Source organism: Brassica rapa, chromosome A09 (assembly GCF_000309985.2).
Source record: "Brassica rapa cultivar Chiifu-401-42 chromosome A09, CAAS_Brap_v3.01, whole genome shotgun sequence".
Classification (NCBI taxonomy): Eukaryota; Viridiplantae; Streptophyta; class Magnoliopsida; order Brassicales; family Brassicaceae; genus Brassica; species Brassica rapa.
In genome coordinates this window covers 30,728,576-30,744,386 of record NC_024803.2, presented here as the reverse complement: position 1 = coordinate 30,744,386, position 15,811 = coordinate 30,728,576, and the positions used below count along the sequence as shown (strand labels likewise).

General features: G+C 35.2%; 3 protein-coding genes across 6 annotated transcripts; 1 reads left to right on the top strand and 2 right to left on the bottom strand.

The window, feature by feature from the left end:
- Positions 1-2,373: 2,373 nt before the first annotated feature.
- On the top strand, positions 2,374-5,562 carry LOC103840697 (TORTIFOLIA1-like protein 4). 4 transcript variants are annotated; one of them, XM_009117208.3, is made up of 6 exons: positions 2,374-3,741; positions 3,836-3,938; positions 4,011-4,576; positions 4,676-5,045; positions 5,118-5,131; positions 5,205-5,562. In XM_009117208.3, the coding sequence occupies exons 1-6, from the start codon at positions 2,887-2,889 to the stop codon at positions 5,235-5,237; spliced, it is 1,941 nt and encodes a 646-aa protein (XP_009115456.1). In that variant the 5' UTR covers positions 2,374-2,886; the 3' UTR covers positions 5,238-5,562. The 4 variants fall into 4 exon arrangements, with proteins under 4 accessions (XP_009115456.1, XP_009115460.1, XP_009115457.1 ...); XM_009117212.3 differs by lacking the exon at positions 5,118-5,131 and having other exon boundaries at positions 2,405-3,741; positions 4,676-5,055; positions 5,209-5,555; XM_009117209.3 differs by lacking the exon at positions 5,118-5,131 and having other exon boundaries at positions 2,410-3,741; positions 4,676-5,055; positions 5,205-5,555.
- Positions 5,188-7,531, bottom strand: LOC103840696 (F-box protein At5g10340). The gene has a single exon (XM_018654408.2). The coding sequence runs from the start codon at positions 7,003-7,005 to the stop codon at positions 5,914-5,916; it is 1,092 nt and encodes a 363-aa protein (XP_018509924.1). The 5' UTR covers positions 7,006-7,531; the 3' UTR covers positions 5,188-5,913.
- Positions 7,532-7,771: 240 nt separating this feature from the next.
- On the bottom strand, positions 7,772-15,473 carry LOC103840879 (F-box protein At5g10340). Its single transcript, XM_033279528.1, has 2 exons — positions 9,394-15,473; positions 7,772-8,722 (listed from the first exon to the last, which is right to left on the bottom strand). The coding sequence occupies exons 1-2, from the start codon at positions 9,774-9,776 to the stop codon at positions 8,002-8,004; spliced, it is 1,104 nt and encodes a 367-aa protein (XP_033135419.1). The 5' UTR covers positions 9,777-15,473; the 3' UTR covers positions 7,772-8,001.
- Positions 15,474-15,811: the final 338 nt, after the last annotated feature.

Here is a 15,811-nt window from a genome sequence, read left to right as displayed (position 1 = left end):
ACGTATATTATCATATTGTGTCATATACATGGACGTTCAAAAAATAATTATATGACAAAGTATTAAACGTACTTCGATAATTAATAGTTGTAAAAATAATAATTGAAATGACGAATGTAAGTGTGTAACGTGGCTTTAAACTATAGTAAACTATAACTGTAGGTTAAATTTTACAAGTAATGTTTATAATTATTTTATGTTTGATTTGTTTCTAAGTAAATAAGCTTGAATGGTTCCACATATCAAAAGAATCCAGGAAGAAAAAGAGAGACATTCGAGCATTGATGGATACTATTTACATGTCGTAACAGAAACAAAAGTGTGTTATGTATCCCTGCCACCTTAATTAGATGGGCCATCATTGCTGAGCTATTTAGATGATATGATCGATGCTTATACTAGAATATTGAACTTCTTGTCCCAAGAACCGGTTTGATACTACCAGTTAGGTTATTGTACCGGTTCCGTTTAGATCTATATTGAGTATCAATTAAGTTAAATATGAAAAGAACAAGACGAGGGCGGAAAAAGACCAAAGAGAATGAAGCCATGATAATCGAAGTAACGAACATAAGTCACATGGAGGGTTATCCTCTCAACATATTAATAAGTCGCCGTCTACATGAAAGTGATCATTCCTTTGTTCCTCCATACTCACTTTAAATCGTCTATTTTTAACGATATATATTTTTACTGTTCCTCTTAATTACTTTGGAATGATATGTAAGTTTAGAGCTAAATTGAAAGAATGACACGCGGAATGTTTGTTTTTTTCAAATCTCTAGTCTGATTTAACTTTTGATTTCTACTTTTACAAAAACATAATTAATGGGCAATAGAGATTAATCTAATGATTTACTTTATATAATACTTTTTGATTTGAAGTAGTGATTTTGACTTTCAGATTTTAAATCCAATGGTCCAGTTTTCTAATGGTCCAGTTCTCAAATTTGAAAATTATTTGATCTGCCATGTCGCGGATTAAATTGGCTAGGGTAGATTAATTTTCTTGTCTTCTAGGCAAGTCGAGCATCTTAAATCCATGCTCATTTAGAACAACAAAAGATACATGTGATTTGTATATAAACGTAGATGCTTGTATAGAACAACAAAAGATACTTGTATAGTAACCATTTCAAGTAATACTGCTTAATGCATATATTGGCCCCATTTTTCTTTAACATGTTTAAAACACTAATTCAACCGGTTTTGAGACAAGTTTTTTTCAAGAAACAACTGTTTTCTTTTACCAAAAAAAAACAACTGTTTTATTCCTACAAGTTTTGAATGCTTTTGTATTTAAAAAGAAACGAAAAATCTATACGCAGTTATGCACTTATGTTTTATATATTACCAAATGTTCGGTCAATGAAACATAACCTCTGTATTTGCAGAGGTTATGTATCGAATATCCGTAGGTATGTAGAGAAGAAAAGACAAAATAAAACTATAGGTAAGAATTGAGTGAAGCAGTAATAATTTCGAAGGGAAGAATAGTTAACCAAGTCACGTGCTCGTCTGCCCAATTTGCCTGCTCTCTCCATCTCCCCCTTCACGTGCTTTACCATTATTTCTCTTAATGTCTCTCTCCCTCTTTCTCCTCGTATTTACATATATGCCACTATATTTTTACTGCCATTTTTCCTCCTTTTTACCATGCTTGTCATTTCTTACATCATCTTAAACTATATTGGCCCTATTATAAAAGAAAAAAGAAAAAATATGATTAAAATCAGATAAGTATCATTGATACTCTGATCAAGTCAAATGTCAAACAGAATGATACAGCTACAGTATCATCTGATTCATCAGAGAACACATCATATTATTTCAAATTTTGTCATAATCCCTTTATTAATTAATACATTACTGTAAATTTGGAACTGTTCTAAGGTTCGCCAGTTGGGATATATTCCATTGCCTGTCAGTTTTTAGTTTTGTTTTGATTTCTTCTTGTCGTATGCTACCATATTATTTGGTAATGGTGATAATACAATTGCTATTGTTGAATAACAATCATTATTATTTTTTTTTGCCAACATTTCATTTGAGTTGTTTAAATATCATATAGTTTCTTTTCTGTGAGGATTTAACACGACATCAAAAAGGACAGAATCTTTCTGACCTACACTATTATCTGTAAGAAAAACACAACAATGACTATTTCTTCAAATCCAATTTAGATTTTATACAGATTAGTGCCAATATCAATACTTTAAACAGCTAAAATATTTATCGACAAGAAAAAATTGACTTAACTTTTTAATGAGAGGGATAATGAAAACAAGAAATGTAGTCAAATAACATTTACTTCTGCGAATTGGAAAAATGCTACATTGAATTCAAATTTGAACAAGATATTTATTATATGTCTCAAAAATATTGTCAGAATTTCTATTTACCGGGAAATTACATATTTCAAAAAATTTAGTATTGAAAATATATAGAAAACCAATTCGAAAGACATTATTTGACAAAGCCTATGAATACTTTCAGAGTTTCTAGAGATAATGATAATTTTATTTGTATCCCTGAAGTAGATATATTAGTAGGATACTACAAACTATTATCAAATTAAATTTTCATCGAGATTAATATGTGATTACTATAGTTAACTACTGTTATTATATAAGAATACTTTTTCCATATAACTAACAGCAAGATTATGATAATACTTAGATAGTACTTATAATTTATTTAATAATTTTTTCTGTCACCACTTCCCCCCTCTCTCTCAAGTTAGCATTTAAAAACCACATTACACAACAGGTCTACGCATAATCAGAGTTTCGATCTGCCGCCATATTCAAGCAGTTTCACATTTAATGTGAACACGTTCTCCTTCCATATCTCTCACATCGTTAGACTCAACTCAAACACAAGACAATGTCTATTCACGGACGGTTTCCTCCGAGTCCACCGGTCTCTTCATCTCCGGCGTCTTCCTCATCTCCAAATTCTCAGTCACCGTCACCTCCTGATCTGAAACAAAGAGTCATCGCCTGTCTCAACAAGCTCGCTGACCGCGACACCTTAGCTCTCGCCGCGGCCGAGCTCGACTCCATCGCCAGAAGCCTCACTCACGACTCCTTCTCCTCCTTCCTCAGCTGCATCCACAACACGGACTCCTCCTGCAAATCTCCGGTGAGGAAACAGTGCGTCGCCGTCTTGTCCCTCATGTCTCGCCACCACGGCGACTCTCTCTCTCCCCACCTCGCTAAGATGGTCTCCACCGTCATCCGCCGTCTCCGGGATCCGGACTCCTCCGTCCGCTCCGCCTGCGCCGCCGCTACCGCGGATATCTCCGCTCACGTCACGGCGCAACCGTTCACCTCCGTCGCGAAGCCGCTCATCGAGACGCTGATCCAGGAAGGCGACTCGAACGCGCAGATCGGAGCTGCGCTGTGTCTGGCGGCGGCGGTGGAGGCTGCGGCGGATCCGGAGTCGGAGCAGCTGAGGAAGTCTCTTCCCAAGATCGGGAAGCTGCTGAAGAGCGAGGCTTTCAAGGCCAAGGCGGCGCTTTTGAGTGCGGTGGGGAGTATCATCGCCGCCGGAGGCGCGGGGACTAAACCGGTTTTGGATTGGTTAGTTCCGGTTTTGATCGAGTTTCTGAGCAGCGAAGATTGGGCGGCGAGGAAGTCAGCTGCGGAGGCGTTGGGTAAAGTCGCGGCGGCGGAGGAGTTGGCGTCGCAGTACAAGAAAGCTTCAACGGCGGCACTTGAGAGCAGAAGGTTTGATAAGGTAATAACAATCATTTAAACACACAGATAAAAGATCTTTTGTTTTTTTTTTTGTCTTAATGGTGAAGTGAATTTAAATCCATTTACAAATGCAGGTGAAAAGTGTGAGAGAGACTATGAATCAAGCATTGAGTCAGTGGAAAGAAGTCTCAAGTGGTTTAGATGAAGCCTTGTTGTCTCCTTCTAGATCTTCCACTGGTATGTTAGTGTGTTACACTGTCTGAAAATTTAGATTTGGTTTTTGACAAAAAAAAAAAAAATTGGCTTCAGATGATGGTGGCAGCATTGGATGCTTTTCATCAGTCACGAGAAGTTCAAGCATTGAGGTTGGTTACAAGTCTTCAAGACCAAAGAAAGCAACGCCTATAATGAAGAGGTCCCCATCATTACCTGTGAGTAGATCATATGGAACAACTAGACAACAAAAGGAGAATCTTCCAAAAAGGAATGTGACCATGTTAGCAGCTTCTATTGTGGATGATAAGAAGGGACCACAGTTTCCACCGGTAAAGCAATCTTTGGAAGATCGGAGTAGTGAAAGCGTTGAATCGAAGGAAGATGATGAGGCCGGCTCAGGGGGACCAGATATTATCAAACATACCATCTCTGAGAAAAGCAGGGAGGATAAGAAAGGACATGGCTTTTGTGGTGGTTTGAGGTCTGGCTCGAGGGTTGCACCATGCAGTGACGATGGTGATGATTCTTGTGATCCGGTTGTGAAGAAATGTAAAGATGATGTTGATGAGAGCAGGAAAGACAACGAGGAGCTGTCTTTGATACGTGAACAGCTTGCTATGATTGAGAACCAGCAGTCCAGTCTCTTAGACCTACTTCAGGTAATACAAATCTTGGTCATTAACGGTCCTGTTTTACCTTGATGTAGATGTTATGTAGATGGGTCAATCCTCACTGAAAAAAATACATTTTGGATGTAGAAATTCATGGGAAGCTCACAGAGTGGGATCCAGTCTCTGGAGTCTCGAGTAAGCGGTCTAGAGATGGCTTTGGATGAATTATCATGCGATCTTGCGGTTTCAAATGGGAGAGTCCCTAAGAGTAATAGCTGTGGAGGAGAGAGTTGTTCAAAACTACCTGGTACAGAGTTCTTAAGTCCCAAGTTCTGGAGAAAAACTGAGGACAGACCAATGCAGACACGGACCAGAAACGCAGCAAGTGAAATGGCTGCTCAGGAAAACAGTTTTGACCAGGGGATATCAACTGATGTGAACAAAGTCGGTCAAAGGGGAGGAAGTTCTGTTTATCAGAAGAGATCAGCAAGAAACCAGTTCCAAGACTCTATGCATACAACCACCAGGTAAAACCATATTTTTTGTGAAGGAATAATATTTGATTTCCTCAGTGGTTCTGCTTGCAAAGCTTTGATTTTAAAGGTCTGCTTTTGTATTTTTCAGATTATCTACTTGAGGAGTGCACTTGAGTGATTCTATTTTTTTTTTGTTGGGGGAAGAGGGTGATGTGAGGATTGAAGCACAATAGCAGCTGACCAGACTGATTCAGATTAATTGTGCAAAAGCCAAATCTCAGATTCGATGCTTTGCTTCAACGGCCTGTTTGAATTTTCAAGTCTCACTCACATGTCTTAGTAACCTTTCTCTTTTAGAAAAACATTCTAATAATTTAATCAGTGGGAGTTTTAAAGATCAAATGCATGTGAATAGAAATTATATTTATGTGATGTGTCATTGGAGTTATGTCAAAACCATGGACGGAGATAGATGTAAACATTTGTGTGACTGTTTGGTGTTACTCTTGATCTGTATATCTTTTCGAAAGACAATGAATTATTGGTTGCTAGTTGCTATATAAAGAGTTAGGCCAAACAGGGGACGTAGTGACAACAAGTCTTCAAGCGTTTGTGGTTAAAATTAAATGGTTCTGTCTTTAACATAGAGAGATATAATGGTTATTTAAGCCCCAGTAACAGCTTCTAGTAATCTTTCATGATCAGATGGCACAACTTTGTTATTATCTTTCTCAAGAGTTTATCACTGTGAATTGAATATTGTTGTTGGACTTGCATTCTCAAGAACTCTTCAACATATTTTCAGAACTAGCATAAAGATGTTCAGCTCCTTTCCAGAGGTTTGACATAAACATAATAATAACCATTCATATAGTAACAATGGATTAAAAGCAATATGGTTCGAGAGGTTTACAGAATAGAGATTAAACTAGGGACATAACAAAGAACGTATGCATTGTCGTTACATTTGTACGATATGTCATAATATTTGGTTCTGAGATCATATGCCACCAATTGTACACCCGAAAATTCACGATCATAAAGCAGTAACTTGTCCTTCCCCAAAACTGATAGTGGTGTTATGTAATCCCTAAGCGCAGAAGAGGTTCTTTTGAGATCGATTGAATATATTTTCTTCCATGTCTTGTCTTCTGAATCAAACGACCACATCACATGCTGCTGTAGCCAAATTCTCGGAGACACGCACAAACGATCATCAAAACTGCACATGATAAGATTCGGTGTGGTCAAGCCGTGGAGAAAGGGAGGTTGAGGAATGACTTGAAAAGTTTCGGTGTGAAGATCCAAAGACAAAACATTGGTTTCATCACCCTCAGTGAGCCAATGAAGTGAGCCATCACAATACAGAGGAACTTGGATGTGATGAATCAGATAAGGGGAAGCAGGGACAATGTACCTCCAGGCATTTGTGGTGAAATCAAAAACTTCACAAGTAGTAATGCTTTTGTTTTTTAGACCAAGTTCAGCAGAATTGTATAACCAAACTACCTTGTATGTCCCATTGATCTTGTCTTTACCAAATCCAGGAGAAGGTTGTCTGATCCTCGTAATGAAAGGGACAGCAAGATGATAGTTGCATGGAGGGATAGTTCTATGACAACGGGTGGTGGGATTGACCACAATACACTGACCATCATAACAATTGTAGAGGCATATCAGACCGTCACAGCTAGTGTTGCAAACCTCGTAAAACTTGTTTTCCCAAGTAGTAGGGATCTTGACAGATACTGTTGACCCCACCGCCAACGTTCTAAGAGCTTCAATGCCAGAATTCCTTGCAGAACCACCATATAAGGACACAAAAGCGACATGTGTTTTTCCTGATTGCTTATGACGGAGCATCTGTCTTGTTTGGAAAGAACGGCATTGGATGATAGTAGATTTCCACTGCTTGGATACCGTCATGAACTTGAGGAGGGTTTTCACGTCAAGTCTTTCTAGAATATACTCTATCACGTCGTGTGGTAGCAGCAGTTCCATGTTGCTCTATCTCTGAATGATGAAAGAGAGAAGACAAGATACGTGCTTTTTTATAAGAAATCATATAAGCAAGTCCTAGTTAAAAAAGGAATTCGAGAAAAGATAGTTAAGGGAATCGCACAATTTATTTGTTAATTTTATGAATATGAAATCAAAATTTTTGACAAGATAAGCACGGACTTCAACAATAATCAAATCAAACAGGCAACAAAAGATATTGTTATTTTGTGAATCTAATATTATGAGATTCTTGACCCAGAAAAAAATACGAGAGTTACTTAGGACTCACGTAATCTTTTAAAACCTGATACTTCCTTCTTTTGGGCTTTGATCTAACACCACCATTTTATTTTGTGTTACAAAACATTAGCCTATCAACTGCAGTCCCGCTCGATCTAAATCCATTTAGATTAGACGTTATACGTACTATTTTTGTAATATTTAACATTTTATTGTATAAATAAAAAATAAAAATAGGTATATTGTATTTCTCCGGCGAACTTTTTCGGTGGATCTAAAATCGAACCACTACATGGGACACATGTCATGGGTCCGTGTTTCCTCTGGAGTAAGAATGAGGTCTCGGCTTCGGTCTGTGTCTGTTGGTGGGTCCCATTTGATGTCGATCGCTCTGGCGGAGGTTGAAGACACTGTCTCGTCTTGTTCCTCTTCATCGTTGCTTGCTCTTTTTCACCGGTGGTTCAGAGCTTCTCCTCCTCTCCCTGAGAAAACACCTAGTTCTGTATTTAGGGATCTTTTTTTTTTAATATCTTCTTTTTGAGGATCTTAGATAATTAAACAGCTCATGCTATCTTGTATCTCTTTGCCATTTTTCTAAAATTAATGAACATGCTTGAAGAAAAAATAATCAAGATATCTTCAATGTGGTTCAGAACTGGCATAAAGATGTTCAACTCCTTGCGGACCTTGCCAGAGACATATGGTCATAACAGTTCCTATACTAACAATGGCTTAAAAGCAAATATGGTTCGAGGTTTACAAAATAGAGATTAAACTCGGGACATAACAAAGAGCTTTGTATGCTTTGACTTTACATTTGTAAGCTATGTCACAATATTTAGTTCTGAGATCAAGCGTTACCAGTGGTCCATCCGAAGATTCACCATCGTAAAACAGTAACTTGTCCTTCCCCAAAACAGATAGTGGTGTGAATGTCCTCCACCTGTTATTCCTACGCCAAGAAGGGGTTGTTTTAAGATCAATTGAATATATTTTCTTCCATGTCTTTTCTTCTGAATCAAATGACCATATCACTTGCTCTGGCCAAATCCTCTCAGACACGCACAAATGATCATGAAGACTGCATATGATACTCTCTATAAGCCGCAGCAAGCTGTGGAGAAAGGGAGGTCGAGGAATGACTTGAAAAGTTTCAGTGTGAAGATCCAAAGCCAAAATATTGGTTTCATCACCCTTAGTGAACCAATGAAGTGACCCATCACAATACACAGGATCTTGGCTGTGATAAATCAGATAGGGGGAAGCAGGGACAATATACCTCCAAGCGTTTGTGGTAAAATCAAAAACTTCACAAGTAGTAATGCTTTTGATTTTCAGACCTACTTCAGCAGAATTGTATAACCAAACTGGTTTGTATGTCCCACAGATCTTGTCTTTACCAAATCCAGGAGAAGGTGATACCAACTGTCTGATTCTATGAAAAGCCCCAAGTTGATAGTTGCATGGAGGGATAGTTGGATGCAGTGCCGTGCGAAGGTTTTTGAGGACCCAAGGCGAATTAAAAAAAAATTATATGATATCGTTTTTTGAAAAAAGTTCTATTTAAATTCAAATTATATAAAATATTTTTTTTGGAAAAACATATAAACATAACACTAAAAAGTTTTGATTTATTACCTAAACATTTTCTAAATTTTCTGCACTAGACTTTTATAAACTAAAAATAAAATAATGATCAAAAGTAGGAATTAGTAATATAAAAAAAAAATACAAATTTTGAATTGAAATGTTGGTCGCTGTTAAAAAGCTAAATCTTGGCGTTTAAATTAAATACAATAAACTATATATTCAAAATATTATAATTTGTTAATCAAATTCTATAAATATATAAAATAAATCTAACTCATAACATATACAAAAATGAAAAATATGGATCAAATATTTATAGTTAATTAGAAGTAGAATCTTTATAGTTTTACATAAAATATAGTAAAATTGATCATAAATTAGTTTTTTTAAAAACATAAATCGAATTTAGAATCAAATAAAAATAAAAATCTAACTAAAAAATACATTAACTATCATGTAATTCTTTTTTTTTTGTAATTAGGGGTCTTTATAATTTTACAAAATTTGGAGGCCCTAGGCAAATGCCTTTTTCATTAATCTGTAAGCACGGCTCTGGTTCGATGCCAACGAGTGGTGGGATTGACCACAATGCTTGGATTATAACGATAGTAGAGGCATATCAGACCGTCACAGCTAGAGTTGCAAACCTGGTAAAACTTGTTTTCCCAAGTAGTAGGGATCTTGACAGAAACTGTTGACCCCACCACCAACGTTCTCAGAGCTTCAATGTTAGGATTACTACCAGCCCCATCGTATAAGGACACCAAAACAACATCTGTTTTTCCTGATTGCTTGCGATGGAGCATCTGTCTTGTTTGGAAAGAACGGCATTGGATGATACTAGATTTCCATTGCTTCGATACTGCCGTGAACTTGAGGAGGGTTTTCACATCAAGTCTCTCGAAAATATACTCTACCACGTCGTGTGGTAGCAGTTCCATATTTTCTCTCTCTGAAAGATGAAAGAGAGAAGACACGATACGTGTTCAAAAAGGAATTCGAGAAAAGATAGTAAGGGAATCGCAATTTATTTGTTAATTTTATGAAAATGAAATCTAAAATTTTAACAAGATAAGCACGGATTTCAACAATAAACTAATCCAAAAGGAAAAGATAAAATATATTGTTATGTTGTGAATCTAATTATTACTAGATTCTTGACCAAAACAATACGAGGGCTTGTAAAACCCTACCACTTCTTTCTTTGGGCTTTTGGTTGAACCACCATCATTTTTTTTTGTATTACAAAAGTAGCCTATCAACTGCGATTTGGTTACTGCTTAGATCAATCATATAAATTGGATTGAATTTTATAATATTTTTGGTAATCTTTTTGTTTTACGGGTAAAATAAAGATAATCATATGTATCATATAAGCAAATGCCACAATAACATACAAACCAATAACTCTAAATAGTGAAAAAAATAATGAATGATAATAGTAAATTCCTCTTCATTTTTTTATTTACGTTATTTTACAAGAAATATTTTTACACTAGGAGAGTGTCCGCGCTTCGCGCGGAATATTATTTTATTTTTCTTAAATATGATTTTTAGATGATGTGATTACGTGGGCAATATTTATTGTGAATAACATTATTTGATGTTTTATTATGTTATGTAGTAATAGCTAATAAATTAATATATTATGTGTTTGTCTTTTTAATAATATATTGTTGTATGTATAATATTACTTGTTAGTGGTGAAATGAGTTTCAGATGTAAAACATATTAAATTTCAATAACTTTGTCCTTAAGCATTTGTTGATTCTAAGATTAACAACGTCAAATTGTATTTTAGTTTTTCACATTTTTTCACATTACTCTTTTATATGTTTTTTGCACTTTCCCCCATATTTTAACATTGAGTCGTCACAATCTATGTATTTCGTTTGCCTCTCTGGTGTGCAGTGCTTCTCACTATCACTGGAAAAAGACTCACTTTCGTGCTCTTGTTTTTCTCACCTTCTTTTTTTTTGTGAGATTATCTGGTATTTGTTATAGATCAGGCATATTAGTTCTATGTTGTGTGGTTGTTTATTTTGGCGTTGTATGTTATTTCAGTCAATATTGGTGGTTTTTTTCATTTGATTTTGGTAAGGTTAGAAACTACATCTCGTTGGGTTGGGTCAGAGTTTAGTTGTCATTGATGTTATTTCCTCGTTGATGGTTTGCCATTGATACTCTCTGCTCGTCTTGGTTTTCAAGATCTGGATTTTGGTGATCTGACTTCTATGTTCTTTTTTCATAGCTCGAGGATGGCTCCACGAATCGTTGATTTAATTTTGTCTCTTTTCATCTCTTTGTTCTCTCATCTCGTTGCACCTTTCACCGCTGATCACGTCTTTGGTGGTTCTCCCTTTCGCCATATTTGCTACTCCAGGTTTGGATAGTGTTTTTCTCTTTGTATGCTTTGTGCGCTTGGAAGGTTGTTTATGGTCTCAAGCTTAAGTTTTTGTTTCTCCGTTGTTGGCTTCCATTCTTCCACACTAAGGCTGTATATATATTCTTCTCATGCATCCCTTGGTGTAGGTGTGTGGAGCTACTCTTTTGTAGCTTTGGTTTCTTCTATTCAGAGTTTTGTGGTGCTTCGCTATTATTGGCGCTTTGTATGTACTTGTTTAGTTTGTGAGGTGCTTCTTATCTATTAGCTGGTGGTTGTGCTAGTGGTGCTTTAGACATGCGTCTTTTTGTTTTGTGGTGATTTTGTTCTTCCGATGATTATTTTTTCTCTAACCCGTTTTTTTTTGTTTTTTTTTTGCGCTGGTGCTTGATCGCGATTCTTTGTGTTCTGAAAATTGCTTTATCTCATATTTTATCTTTTTACCTTTTTATGACATATGCTTGTTCTAGCCAAGACATTCTATGGTAAGATGAGATAGATTAGTCTTCTTTGTTGATATTTTTTCAGCTCCAAACTTTTATTGAATTAGTATTACTATGGTATTTTGCTTTTTTTTTGTGATTGTGGAAGTTTTATGTTTAGATTACGTATTGCACTATAATTTATTTTTATTAGTTTGGTCATTTTATATTTTTAATAGTTAAATAAATTTATAATTTGTAAAATAATAATAGAAAATGGTAAAAAAATAATAAAATAACAAATAATTATGTTATTTTTAGTTATGAATAAATTAAATATGCAAATTTATTTCTATTATTTTATTTATTTATTTATTATATTGAATTTTAGTAAACAATAAAATAGATTATCAAACTTCATACTATAATAGTAGGTGCGAAAAGAATTAGATAGTGCACAATTATAAAGTACTTGGCCAAATTGAAATAATCTAAAAAAAAGAAGGATCTGAAATGTAAAAAATACATGGATGACATGTGTCGTAAAAAATATTCAAGCTTAAGTTTTTGTTTCTCCGTTGTTGGCTTCCATTCTTCCTCACTAAGGTTGTATATATATTCTTCTCATGCATCCCTTGGTGTAGGTGTGTGGAGCTACTCTTTTGTAGCTTTGGTTTCTTCTATTCAGAGTTTTGTGGTGCTTCGCTATTATTGGCGCCTTGTATGTACTTGTTTAGTTTGTGAGGTTCTTCTTATCTATTAGCTGGTGGTTGTGCTAGTGGTGCTTTAGACATGCGTCTTTTTGTTTTGTGGTGATTTTGTTCTTCAGATGATTATTCTTTCTCTAACCCGTTTTTTTTGTTTTTTTTGCGCTGGTGCTTGATCGCGATTCTTTGTGTTCTGAAGATTGCTTTATCTCATATTTATGTTTTTACCTTTTTATGACATATGCTTGTTCTAGCCAAGACATTCTATGGTAAGATGAGATAGATTAGTCTTTTTTGTTGATATTTTTTAACTTTTATTGAATTAGTATTACTATGGTATTTTGCTTTTTCTTTGTGATTGTGGAAGTTTTATGTTTATATTATGTATTGCACTATAATTTCGTTTTATTAGTTTGGTCATTTTATATTTTTAATAGTTAAATAAATTTATAATTTGTAAATTAATAATAGAAAATGGTAAAAATAATAAAATGACAAAAAATTATGTTATTTTTAGTTATGAATAAATTAAATATGTAAATTTATTTATATTATTTTATTTATTTATTTATTTATTATATTGAATTTTAGTAAACAATAAAATAGATTATCAAACTTCATACGATAATAGTTGGTGCGAAAACAATTAGATAGTGCACAATTATAAAGTATTTGGCCAAATTGAAATAATCTAAAAAAAGAAGGATCTGAAATGTAAAAAATACATGGATGACATGTGTCGTAAAAGCCCCCCCCCCTCCCCCGCCAGTTGTCAGAAGAAGGAAAAAAAACTAACTTTATATATATAGATTGAATTTTAGTAAACAATAAAATAAATTATCAAATTTCATACGATAATAGTTAGTGCGAAAATAATTAGATAGTGCACAATTATAAAGTATTTGGCCAAATTGAAATAATCTAAAAAAAGAGGGACCTGAAATGTAAAAAAATACATGGATGATATGTGTCGTAAAAACCCCCTGCCAATTGTCAGAAGAAGGAAAAAAACTGACTTTATATATATATAGTTCTTAGTCACTTCTTAATGTTTAAAGAATTATTTAACAATTTAAATTTTAATTAAATTTGGGAAAATAATAAAGAAAAATATCCGTCTTTATTTCTATTATTTTGTTTCTTTTTTCATTTTCATTCAGATTAGTTTAACCAGAGCCGCCTGATTGCATCTGGAAGTGGAGAGATCGAACATAGTCACGAATTAAAAAAAATGTATTTTAGAACATATATAAATTAAGCATAAATCTTTAAACTGTTAATTATATTTAAAAATATATAGTCTATAGTTTCAAAACAGAATTTTAAACATATATTAGTTCGAACTATCAAATTTTAAAATTATATAATTACATTTTATACATTATCATTATTATTAGTCTGAAAAGGGCTTAAAAATAGTTTGAGACAGCATTGAGTTTAATGGTTACTAGTTAGAATCAAAATCTATAATTAGCAAGGAAGAATGGGTTTGGTTGGGAGCGCTCTTTAAAAAAAGACCTAATATCCTCTCGACCTTTAAACTTTCAGCCGCCGGAGTCGCTTCTCTTATGGCCGGCGCGTGACGGCTCTGTTAGCGTTACCGTCGGCCCAGTCTGAATGTTTTCTTCTTCTTTTGTAGTTTGTGTGGTTAGAGCTTTGGATCTGAACAAACGAAAGGTTCTGGGTTGAAGTGTTCGTGAACCGCCATTCTGGTGGTTCTGAACCTACTGGTTGGAATTCGTCGTTGATTTGTCATGGTGGATTCTGATGGGTTTAAGCCTTATGTCCTTTTGTGTTATGTTCTTGTATTGGTCCTCTTGTTTGCGCTTGAATCCGATTAGCCTTGCTTGGAGTGTAGAGGATTGATTAGTTGGCTTGTGATTCCGTGACGGTGACGCAGCGGCGCAGTGGTGTAGGATGAGCAGTTGGTTGGTATCGTTGTCGAGAAGAAGCTGGTTTCAGGGCACTGCTCCCAGTTGCTAAGGGTCCTTCTCTAATCCCTTGAATAAGTTTATTTTCCTGGTCTGTCTTTGGTCTTGGTTTATCCTCGGTGGCTTCTAGGTGAAACAGTATAAAGAGGTTAAGGCTTTGAAGCGTCCAGATGAAGGGTGTGTTGAGTAGGAGGTTTAATTTGTATCGGGTGTTGCTTCTTTGTGGGTGTTGTTTTGGTTTCGCAAAGTGGTTCGTGTGTAGTCATCGTGAACGAGTGGTTCAGATGAAGGTGCTGCTATTCTTCATGAAATTCTCTGCGGTGCTTGCTCTCTTACTATGTTCGTAGTGAGAAGACCGGCTAATCATAGTCAATTAAGTTTGTTTTCTATTATCTCTTATTAGCTTGTTCTTTTGGATTCTCTTAGCTAGCTGCAAGATGTAGTTATTGTTTATTTGTGATGTTTAGATGCTTGTGTCCTATTGTTGAGCTTTAGTTTCCCACCGTTGGGGTTTGGGTTCCGGAGATCGGTATATGTTCTGCCGGCTTTAGTGTTTCACCATGTATGGCTCTATGTTCTCTATGTTATCAATGAAAACTTTCAGACGAAAAGAAAGAAAGAATGGGTTTGGTTCTTTCTAAACCATCCAAAAATGTGTTACACATGGTTAATATTTGATCAGCATTTTGCAGATTTCGCATAAGACTAACATTTCGAACCATTTATGTAATTTCTCTCATGGTGGAACCGATCGAATCGTTATAGAGCATTACGGAAAACTGGAAGGTCTAGTTTGGTAGTTAACTCAAAGAAGAAAATAATTTATCTTGAGAGTTCAAACATACTAATATTATTTAACGTAGATATTTAATGTGTGTTTGGAACGTGTCATGCATAATTTACGATGGCATTTAGACCATCATTATCCGTGAAACTCTTTTTGGGGTCTTTAAATTTTTTTTTGTCCTAAAAAAAGAATTGAACCAATCGCGGACCACCACGCGTCGGTGGAACCCGCAAACAGTGCAAAAACTGGCCCAAGACTGATCCTTAATTCGCGACTTTGGTGACCGTTAAAAAGTGGGGCCCACACATTAATTTTCTGCAAAAACCGGTTTTGGAAACCGCGATAATCATGCTCTTAGATCTACGCCGTGTGTTAGCTAAGACCATCTCCAATGGTACTCTATAATTTTCTCTATATTTCACTCTAAAATAGAGTAACTCTATTATAGAGTTGGATTTGCTCCAATGGTTCACTCTATAATAGAGTTACTCTATAATAGAGTGAAATATAGAGTATTCTTATTTTTTCACTCTATATTTGGAGTAAAAAAATAAGATTACTCTATATTTCACTCTATTATAGAGTAACTCTATTATAGAGTGAACCATTGGAGCAAATTTAACTCTATAATAGAGTTACTCTATTTTAGTGTAAATTATAGAGGAAAAAATAGAGTGCCCTTGGAGATGCTCTAATATATAACTGAATTTTGTTATGAGTTTAATGGTAACATGTATGTGTATGTG

Bases quoted from the DNA above. Each gene is read 5' to 3' on its own strand.
- LOC103840697 (XM_009117208.3), top strand. From the start codon at position 2,887: ATGTCTATTCACGGACGGTTTCCTCCGAGTCCACCGGTCTCTTCATCT. The intron at 3,742-3,835 runs GTAATAACAATC...TTACAAATGCAG, and splicing joins AGAGCAGAAGGTTTGATAAG to GTGAAAAGTGTGAGAGAGAC. The intron at 3,939-4,010 runs GTATGTTAGTGT...AATTGGCTTCAG, and splicing joins TCCTTCTAGATCTTCCACTG to ATGATGGTGGCAGCATTGGA.
- LOC103840696 (XM_018654408.2), bottom strand. From the start codon at position 7,005: ATGGAACTGCTGCTACCACACGACGTGATAGAGTATATTCTAGAAAGA.
- LOC103840879 (XM_033279528.1), bottom strand. From the start codon at position 9,776: ATGGAACTGCTACCACACGACGTGGTAGAGTATATTTTCGAGAGACTT. The intron at 8,723-9,393 runs AACCAGAGCCGT...GGCACTGCATCC, and splicing joins CCCACCACTCGTTGGCATCG to AACTATCCCTCCATGCAACT.